General features: G+C 36.9%; 1 protein-coding gene across 1 annotated transcript; it reads right to left on the reverse strand.

The window, feature by feature from the left end:
- Nucleotides 1–1,789: 1,789 nt before the first annotated feature.
- LOC103956056 (methyl jasmonate esterase 1) lies at nt 1,790–4,187 on the reverse strand. Its single transcript, XM_009367997.3, has 3 exons — nt 3,651–4,187; nt 2,484–2,612; nt 1,790–2,306 (listed from the first exon to the last, which is right to left on the reverse strand). Exons 1-3 carry the CDS (start codon nt 4,134–4,136, stop codon nt 2,034–2,036), a joined length of 888 nt encoding a protein of 295 aa, XP_009366272.1. The 5' UTR covers nt 4,137–4,187; the 3' UTR covers nt 1,790–2,033.
- Between the last annotated feature and the right edge of the window lie 6,915 nt (nt 4,188–11,102).

The raw sequence follows: 11,102 nt of genomic DNA on the forward strand, positions 1-11,102 counted from the left end.
GCAGAGCTTTATGTACTGTTATTCGACAAAAATGATTAATATTGACTATTTTTGTTCGCGAGAGATTTTTCAGTATGACTGGAATAGGAGTGGTATACCACAACCATTATACAAGTGGTGAGATGTTGTGTTAAAAATTGAGCAACTTAAAAAATAACTTCCTTCTATTCATATAATAACACATGGTGTACTATCTCGTATTCCGAACACATTGAAAACCTCTCCTTCTTCACACATAGATTTGATGCGAGATTTATATATGTTCCGACTCTTCAAGTCTCATCCTCATGCACAGTTATGTGTGTATGATATATTCGACTTCTCAGCAATAACATTATACCTACTTATTCACTTTCAGCCACGCACCCGGCTGAAATTCAAAGAGGGGACGTAGATTTATTTGGATCTATGGACTCTGTTTTGACACATGCAGGCAATAAGTTTGCTGCTATTAAGGGGAAAAGGGGTTTAAATTACGAAAAGCCTTCCAGAATCTTATTATAGTTATTTAACAAGCTGAGATTACAGCAATGTCTAGGAGTTTTTACAAACATACAATCGTAACGCACATATTTGTAATGGAATGAAAAAAGTGTGAAACCAAAAATAGGTATGATAATACTGATTCTGTTTTCGCAACAGCACGAAGAAGAATTGAAAACTTGACTGAAAGTGTCTTCCAACAATATAAGGCTTGAAAATAGGAGCACAAATAATGAACTCCAATTTATCCGGCAACTATACAAGATTTTGTTTTCGCAGCAGTGTTTTGCAATATCTATTCACACCAAAATTTGTTTAATGCACTGTTTATTGCATTGAAAGCTACATTTCCGCATGCTTCCGACGATATATGATTGTCTGGGCAAAAAAGACAACACCAAATCAGTTTTGACGACCAAGGTAGAGGGTGAGTTCGGATAAGTCACACAATGGGTAACCTAATTTGATATGGAATTCGCTGTCTACGAGATTCGAACCTAAGACCTCTCACTTACAAGTGAAAAAGAATACTACCAAATCGTAGCACCCACCAAGATTTTGAATATAAATCTGAAAACCCTCTCTGATGCCACTTAATGTAGGACAAAGCCAAGGTCTCGAAGAGACGGGAGGTAAGAATTGGGGATTCACTTAACTAGGACAACGAAACTCGCTCATTGTTATTAATCGTTGATTAACTCATCATGACCAGAAGTCAAATACTTAATTTTAGAAGGATGAAGCACTGTATATTTGGATTAATTTTTTTTAAATTAACTAATTGACTGTATTTTGAGTTCATATAGAGCAGCCTTTTAAATAGAGATGGGATAGAGAGTTAATAGTAGGGGATAGTTGCTAGGCAACCCAAAAAATAAAGGGAGTATTTTCGCTTACCACCATAAACTATGATGTATGCTCATCACCATATTTATCACCATTAAATGAGTTTGAATTTTAAGATTTGTGATTTCGAGATTCGTGTAGTGGATAGGCACAAATCTCAATATTCAAACACATCTAACAGTGATAAATAGGGTGGTGAACATTACTACCACTTGAGGATGGTGAGCAAAAATGCACTCATAAATAAAAAATAAAAACATAACTTTTAAGTCATTTACTACTACAGTCTAGTGGTGTTCCAAGCTGTGCTTATAAGTGAGAGGTCTTAGGTTCGATTCTCGACGAAAGTGAATTTGAACCACATTATTGCTAGCCTATTGTGAGACTTAATCCACTTCTCCACCCCCTTAATATTAATAATATCATTTATTAAAAAAAATAACTTTGAACCAAGCTAAACTAAGTGACCATCCCTTAATATTAATAATATCATTTATTAAAAAAAAAAAACATAACTTTGAACCAAGCTAAACTAAATGACCATGTTTATAGTAGTGCGTCATGCCTCTTGAACCAAAGTTCATGGACACGTAATTATTAGTAATTAAAACAATCTCATTTATTCATTTACATTTTGTACTATGGTGCATGCAACGCAGGCTAGCTAGTTAGTATGCCTGAATTAATCATGTCCGTCCATATATTTATGAATACTTCTCAGCAATACTTTGGAGGTGGCAGAACAGCTCCACTGGTTTAGAGAACATGACCATATGATCAGAACCGTTTATCACTTTCACTTCATTTGGGGGATTGTTCTTGATCATGTAATTTTGCACATCCAACATTAGCGTACGGTCTTGGTTGGCCACGATGAATACTCTAGGAACTGATCCATACTTCTTCTTTGTGAGTTTTATTACATCATAATTATATAAAGGAAAATATCTCACCAACGATAGTGCTAGAGTTAAATCCTGTCCATTACAAGCATAAAACAAAAAAAGTATTAGCTAACCAATATTGGAAAGCCCCAACTTATATTTTAGAACTATTAGCGCTCTACTCTTACACTACACCTTATCTTTCTAGTGTGTGTTAAGAGAACACGATAAGGTTCCTATATATGGCAATAGACACACTTTAAGACTTACCTGTGGTGGTGAGAGCTGGTACACGCTTATCGCCAAGGCTTTAGGCCCAACGAGAAAGGAGGTTGCAGGGTTGTTGGTTCCGTTATCATATCTGAATTGAGAGTCCATAGCATCATATCCTTTTGTAACCTATACAATTTTTTGGAAAATTACTTTTTAAATAATTACCCTTAAGTAGGATTCCGAAAACAATGAACGAGAGTTCATGTTAAATTGTTACCTATGACAGATATTTTTAAAAAAAATGCCATATTTATTTATCGCATTTCTTGATTCACCAAATGAGGTTAGTATGATATATGATCAATAAATGAGTTAAACAGTAAAACCTCCATAAATGAATAATGTTGGGAAAAAAAACTTATTATTTTAAAGAAGTTATTCGATAAATGAATAATTTATAACTTTCAAGATAATTTAAGAACAAGACAATCAAGTATTATAAAAATTAATTTCCTAAAAAATAAAGTACTTCTATGTTTTATGTACATGCAACATAATCTCTTTAGACTCCTTACAATTATCACAACTTGTTCATCTACGACATGTCATTTGAAAGGAATTAAAAAATCTACATTGACTGATGAGATAAGCAGAGTATTGTGCGAGTATAAAAATGAGCATATCTCTTCTAGTTCAAAGACTTGGAAACAATGCGTTCAACAAAAGTATCAGTTGATTTCTATCAAGCACCAACATTATCAAACGCTTTTAGAAGGCCAACATAGTATTTGTCGGATGAGATGAAAAATAATAATGTCAAGAGGCACAAACTAGCAAAATATTTCGAGTTAGAAAAAATATTGTATGTATCAATGGTTTCTCTAATATCAAGTGAATATGACTAGAGAAATGATCCTAAGGTTTCTCTAATATCAAGTGAATATGACTAGAGAAATGATCCTAAGTATGCATTATGAATTTTATGTGTTATTTCTTTATGTATTTTATAAATTATTAATTTATATATTCATTGGGCCTTCAAGAATTTTAAGAAAAATGATTATCTTATGCATTTAGCAAGGTAATCTTAGTAATCTGACCCGAGTTGGGATTGGAAAATTTTATTATTTAACTGAGGTTATTATTTTATCGAACATTGACGTATCGAGGTTTTACGATATATAGCGGAACGTTTAGACTTTTAGTATATATGAAGTTCATTACCTCTGCATATATAGTTGAGAAATTGAGAGTTGGACCATACATAAAAGCCGTGACATATACTGCAGCAACAATTTTATGAGGGAACCTCTCCATGATAATAGATATGACTGCGCCCCCCATGCTGTGACCCACAAGGATAACCTTTTCATTTGGTGGTAGAGACACCATGAACTTTGTTAAGGGCTCGACGAATTCCGACAACGAAGGGAGCTGCTGTACCTGAATCGGGTTGATCCCGGATGCTCCCAAGTCTAGAGCTGTGACATTGTGACCTGAGTCCTTGAGGAGAGTTGCCACCTTATACCAGCTCCATGCTCCATGACAAGCTCCATGTATCAATACAAAATGTTTTGGACTTTGAGTTTGGTTGTGAATGTTGGAGGGCGGGGATGGGGTTGAGGTACTAGCTTTTGCCAAGCAAATAAATAAAAGAAAAAACAAAAGGAGCTTCTCTGTCATGTTCTCCAATAATATTTTCTCTATCATGAACTCTCAATTTCCTTGATAGGGTTTGCCTCTCTCGTCTTACTTTTATTTATAGAAATCGATCAGAGAACTAATACTTGGGTCGAAAGTCAAAAGTCTTGACATGAGCCATGACATTTATAGCATTCCCAACTCCAATTTGCTAGAAAAGTAGTTTCCTAACTCAGAGCCATTGTCAAGGAGAAATGCTAACAAAACTCTTTTAGAAGTGGGATTCTCTTTGGATTCCTATCGCCTTATGTTTTTTGCACAATATTTATAGTATTGTCACAGAAATTGATTTTAAACTGTGAAGTGACAAATAATCCATAAAAAGTCCGCTTTTGAGAGAGTCTCCTTAGCATTTCTCTTGATCAAGAACCAAATGGCACCTTATGTGAAATGATGAGTAAGATTTGTTTAAGATATGCGTCGCGATTTAATGCTAATTATATTAATATTGTCCTCACTTAATTACTCGTGTAATTGTATGGAGGCCCTCTACAAAAGTCATTGATCCAATTAAAAGTTAAAGTAATATAAGTTCTAATTTGTGTTGTTTGATCGGTGGTGTGAGAGTTTTCACGTAATTCAACATGGTTTAATGGTCTGTAACTTTTTCTGTACTGCTACTACTAATATCATTTCACGCAGCAACATTGGACTCTTCAGTTGTCAAATGCTGCAAGGCACCCCATGTCATTGTTAGCAACGATATTTCACGTTTAAGCAAATATATAAGCCACGTTCCAAATTAAATATGGACTTTAGAACATGTGGCCTAACATATATCTCTTGAAATCCAATAATTTAAGTGCAATTTTTTTTTAAATGAAAGGATGATTAGACAAGTCGAGCTACGCATAAAGCTTGATCGTTAGTAGAAACCTTAAGAATCAAACCCCAGGATTAGCCGTCAACTACAAGTAGGCTACTTCCTTCCCGCTCAGAGTGATGAGAAAAGGCTAACTCCCTGATAGAACGACCCCCCCCCCCCCCCGCGGGTCCCCTATCTCTGAATTTATTAAATAAAGAAAAGTAAAAATAAAAAAAATACAAGCGGAGGGATGGAGCCAAAACACGCTTGGAGAAAAACAAAGAAACATCAACAAAAACAAACAACAAGATGAAACTCAAAGTCACGAGCATGGTGGCAGGTGCAAAATCTACCAGCATGAACCGCTCAATGAAAGTTAATACTTTTGCAAGCATCAATGACCAAACTACCAAAACCTAAAATTAGGCCGTGAAGAAAGGTTATGAATGTAAGCAGAAGTTGCACAAGGAGGACAAGAGTCTCAATATAAACCCCCAGAATGATCCACACCGAAATTAGCCAAACAATCGGCAACTGCAATACTGTCTCGAAAAATATGAGTGACACGAACGTGCATACAAGAGAGAAGAGCAAGGCAATTAATCCAATGAACACGTAGACGCCAAGGAATCTTGCAAGAAGTAGAAGAAAGAAAAAGGACCCACTAAGGAAGAATCATGATCCACGAATAATTCCAACCGTTTACCCAAGCCAAATCCATGGCATGAATAACCACATGCAACTCTACTTCTAAAGAATAAGCAATTCCAATGGAAGCTGCAAAACAACCTAAACAACTGCCAAAATGATCTTGAAAAATACCCCCAAAACCCGCTAAACCAGGAGCACCACGAGTCGCACCATCAATGTTAACTTTAATCAAAGAAATAGGAGGTGGCAGCCATAGAACCTCATGAATACGAGGAGCTTTGGCTAGACAACCTTTAGCTCCAATGGCACGAAGAATACAAAGATCAGACATAGAGTTTTGCATGGTACTAGTGCTCAAAGAATGAATCTCAGTCAGCTGCAACTTAATATCACGAACAATAGTGGAAACATGAAGAGATAATTCCTCAAAACGCAATGAATTGCGGGCCGCCCAAATAGAATAACAACTCGCGCCAATCATCCCCCACCACAAAACTTGAACTTGAGAGCCAAAACCATGTTCAAGAGGATAGGAAAAAAAACTTAAAATGTCAAAAAAAACTATGTCCACCTTAAACCAACGCAAACATGAAGACCAAATTTGGCAAGAGTAATTACAACTGAAAAAGAGGTGAGAGAATAATTACAACCGAAAAAGATGTGAGAAGGTGTCTCAATTGCCGAGCTATAATGAGCATATAGACGCCAAAGAAAATCCTCAATCTTGCAAAAGAATATCGGTGACAAGCTTACCATGCATATACTTTCATAAAATAATTGAATTACGAGGACAGTAGCAAGAATGCCAAACCCAATTGAATTATGAGGACGGTAGCAAGAACACCAAACCCAATTACCCAAGTAACCAGAGGTTGTTTACTTCTTTTAAAATCATAAGCCTGAGTAAGTGTTAAATGACCATTAGTAGCATCATTCCAAACCAATAAGTCATCCACTCCAGGATCCATAGGCAAAGTAATAGAGAGCAATTTATTCCATATTGAGTGCATCTGATCATTGAGGAAAGCAGGTTGACACCAGTGGCCATTATATATAAAATCAGAAACTTTAGATTTCAATAACTTTCGCATAGGCATGGGAATATCCAAAGCATCCGCAATGGGCACAGTTAACCAAACTGCATTCCAAAAAGAAACTTTGTGACCGGTACCAATAATCCAATGAGATCTAGAGCTAATATCTCTAAAAAGAGGTCACAACCCAGGCCATAAGGAGGAACATTTATAATACAAACAAGGCAGTCCCAAACAATTAATAAAGCGGCCTCGAAAAAAAATTGCAGCTATAGAGGAGGTGGTCAAAATGTCCCAAAACTTATTAAGAAGAAAATATTTGTTTAAAGAAGCAAAATTACGAATACAAAGACCCTTTTCACTATAAGGAACACAACACTTTTTCCAAGAGACAGTCGAAAACCCTCGTGAATCTGCGGAACCAGTCCAAATAAAATTACAAGCCCAAGAACATACTTGACCTAGAATAGAAGCAGGCCATGAATAAATTGAAAAACTATGAGATAACATACTGACTACCACAGATTTAACCAGTGTGAGGCGACCCGCCATAGATAGAAAGTGACCATTCCAATGTGACATACGTTGCCGACCTTATCAGTTAGAGGCTGGAAAAAAGAATGTTTGGGTCTTCAACGAAAAAGATGAACACCTAAATAAGTGAAAGGCAACTCACCACGAGAAATCCCCAACCAAGAAACAATTACAGAACGACGTGGCAGAGCATATTTTCTGATGTAAACACGAGACTTTGGCTTGCTAATAAATTGACCAAAGTTAACACCGTACTTATCCATGAAAGCCATGAGGTTTTGTAAACTTCTCTTATCACCTCTACAAAACACAAGGATATCATCAGCAAAAAGAACATGTGATGGAGCCACTACCCCGTGAGGAAAGGAAATAGAATTAGTATGGCCTGAAATTACGAAGTTCAAGGATTCCTCTACTAAAAACCTCTTCAGCAAGACAAAAAAGAAGAGCAGAAAACGGATCCCCCTGATGAACCCTCGTGAACAACCAAAAAAGCCAATTGGAGATCCATTAAAAATAATAGACAAACGTGCTGAGGCAAGAATAGCATCAATCCACTTGAAAAACGTTGCATGAAACCTAAAAGTTGATAGAACATTTGTTAGAAAACTCCAGCTTAACGTATCAAAGGCCTTAGCCACATCAAATTTAGTGGCCACATTCCCACCATAATTCCTATTATCAAGCAAATTAATACCTTCTGAAGCTAATAAGATACAATCTGAAATATTCCTGTCTTTGAGAAAAGTAAACTGGTTTGGCATAATAATTCGGGCAGCAATAGGAGCAAGACAACTAGCAAGTATCTTGGTAATAATTTTAAAAGAAAAATTAGCCAAAGCAATTGGACGGAACTGGGAGATAATATTAGCCTCTGGTGATTTCGAAATCAAAGCCACAAAATTAGAATTGAGATCAGGGAAAATATAACCAGACAGAAAAAAAACGAGTGAACTGCTCTCACAACATCAACACCAACAAAATCCCAAGCGGCACGAAAAAAATGCCCACCAAAACCATCCGCACCAGGAGCACTATTAATTAGGATCCATAGAAAATGCTATGGAACGAACTTCATCAAAGGTAAGGACAGCTAGTAATGAATTATTTTCATAGGCAGAAACCATAGGAGAAATCAACCTTGAAACCATTCCTATATTAGTAGTGGAGCCATCATTAAAGAAAGTAGTAGAAAAATGATCGACAACATGAGATCGCAAAGAATCAACATTTTCCACCAAGTTCGAACCAATTTGCAAAGAGGAAATAAAATTACGATGGCGATGAATTTTAGCAATCTTATGAAAGTAACTTGTATTTCGATCCCCATCTTGTAACCATTTTAAACGAGCCTTATCACTCTAAAATTTTTCCTGAACAATTAAAGCATAAGAGAGATGAGAATGCGCTCGAAACTTAGCCTCATGCAGAATCTCAGAAAACCCTAAAGTAGAAATCTCAAGCTGAATAGATTCTAATGCATTGGCATTCCGAGCAGAGTTGACTGCTAACACACCCCAACCGAAATCAAGGCGGGGTGTGTCAACTGCGGTGTTAACATTACCAAAAACATTAGAATTCCAAGCTTTGAGAAGAGGCTTCAATAATTTAAGCTTTGATTGCAAAACATACATTGGACACCCAAAAACCTGGAAAGAACCCCAAGCCTCCTTTACAAAATTGATAAAATCCGGGTGGTCCAACCAAATACGCTGAAACCGAAAAGGTGTGGGAAATTGTGCAACATACTGTTGAAAAGAGACTAAAAGTGGATTATGGTCCGAAGAATGACGTGCAAGAGTTGAGCAATTAGTAACTGGCCAGGTGTCATACCAAGAGGAAGAACAAAAACAATGACCAAGAAGCATTTCAATGTGCGAAGAAATACCATGATCATTTGTCCATGTAAAAGGGGAGCCTTTGGTGTCAACCGGTAAAAGACCACACATATCAGCCATTGCCTGAAATTCCTCGCAAGAAGAATGTCGTGGTAGAATGTTACCAATTTTTTTCATGCACACATAAGACAGCATTACAATCTCCCAAAATAAGGTGAGGTCCAACAAAAATAGAATAATCATGAGCAAGTGAAAACCAAAGAGAACGGCGTTCCACCACAGTAGTAGCCGCATAAACAAAGGAAATACCATATGTAATACCATTCACATTAAAATGAACAAAAGCATGTTGATTAAAGGGACAAACTGCCTTATGAAAAGAGACTTGCACTGAATGAAAAATCCATAAGTTAGGTTGCTGAAGGCCACGATCATTAACCCCTAGTAAAGTCATACCAATTAACCTCCAAAAGTAAGGACGAACCCGGTTGAGAGGAACAAATGGTTCGGGAATACAAATAATATCTGGAGAATATTTACAGACAATACTACGAAGAGCTCAACGTGTTGGACGATTGCCAACGCCCTTAATATTCCAATAAAGCACCTTCATTGAGTAATTTTTTTAGAAGCTGTCCTAGCCCGTGTCTCGATGGGCTCAGGACGCGAATCACCATCAATCATTGCTTTTGTGATTTCGAAAGAGCTAGAGTCATGTCGGTATCATCAATATCCTTCCCAGGAGTGGACGCACTAACGGTATTCGAAGATACCTCCGATTTAGCCATATCAAACCAAGATGTAAGATGTTGAAGATCCTTTTGTGCCCTTGAAGTAACCAAGTTAACCAGACTAGGCGAAATGATAATCTCATTAGCGCAAACATGGGTATTTTCAAACCCTGGAGGAGGGCCAACAGGTTCCACATCAATAGAAGGTAAATCTGAATTTTCAACCTCTGTGCTAGAATAAAACCGAAATTATTAGTAGTTGGTTTATCAGAAACCAAGATAGAAGAGGGACCCATAGTGGTCTGTTGATGAAGAACTTGTATAGGTGAAATATCATCATCACTAATATCAGTTACTATACTATCCATTTTCCTAATATCCATAAGAGGCAAAGCTGTTGAATAAGAAGAGTATCCAAGATAACTCTAATGATCCCAAGAAGAAGAAAATAGAGCACACTCTTAAAGAAAGCTCACAAAACAAACTAATTAGCAAAGCTTTTCTTATTTAGCTCAAGGCTTTGTTTTTCCTTGGATGATCAACAATGCTTGGGGACTTGGGTATTTATAGCAAACCAAATGAAAGCTATACCACACACTTAATTAAACTAAGATTATTTAGTACCACACAAAACCCATTAATTGCACCTAATTTTTTCCACTCAACCATACCTAACATTACCTAACTTTGCAATTGTAAGCAATTACATCATCAAACTAGATATGGACTTGGACTTTAGATTGGGTTGTGGATTACTTATGGTTTTGGGCTTGACATTGATTCTCAACACTCCCCCTCAATGTCAGCTCTCATTCTTTGCACTGTGCTGAGCAGACAGCGAAAATTTTCGAGCTTGCCTGTACTTAAACTTTTTGTGAACAAGTCCGCAACTTGATCATTCGTCTTGACCTGTCTCATCTCAATCTCTTCTTGTAGAACCTTTTCTCTGATAAAGTGGTAGTGCACTTCCACATGTTTAGTTCTTGCATGAAAGACTGGATTTTCCGCCAAGCGAATGGCTGATTGGTTATCACAGTACAATGGTACTGGATAATCTACTGGTTGATGTAGATCACTCATCAACTATACCAGCCATGCATTCTCTTGAGCTGCCATTGCTGCTGCTCTATACTCTGCTTCTGTGGTTGACAAAGATACCGTTGGCTGTCTCTTGCTACACCAAGAGATGGTTCCAGAACCAAGCTTAAACACATACCCAATTGTTGATCTCCTGGTGTCATGATCTCCCGCATAGTCAGCATCACAGTAACCAACTAACTTGCAGTCTTCACCTTTCTTGTACAAAAGACCATAGTCAATTGTACTCTTCACATATCTCAGTATTCGTCGAACTGCTTCCAAATGAGGCCTCTTTGGATTTT

This window comes from the organism of the source record quoted next, unplaced genomic scaffold (assembly GCF_019419815.1).
Source record: "Pyrus x bretschneideri cultivar Hongxiangsu unplaced genomic scaffold, Pyrus_bretschneideri_v1 Contig8, whole genome shotgun sequence".
In the NCBI taxonomy this organism is placed as follows: domain Eukaryota; kingdom Viridiplantae; phylum Streptophyta; class Magnoliopsida; order Rosales; family Rosaceae; genus Pyrus; species Pyrus x bretschneideri.

What these genes read in the sequence shown, in the direction of transcription:
- LOC103956056 (XM_009367997.3), bottom strand. Translation starts at nt 4,136, where the DNA reads ATGATAGAGAAAATATTATTGGAGAACATGACAGAGAAGCTCCTTTTG. An exon ending in TCTCAACTATATATGCAGAG is followed by an intron (nt 2,613 to 3,650) that starts GTAATGAACTTC and finishes AAAATTGTATAG; the next exon opens with GTTACAAAAGGATATGATGC. An exon ending in ACCAGCTCTCACCACCACAG is followed by an intron (nt 2,307 to 2,483) that starts GTAAGTCTTAAA and finishes TGTAATGGACAG; the next exon opens with GATTTAACTCTAGCACTATC.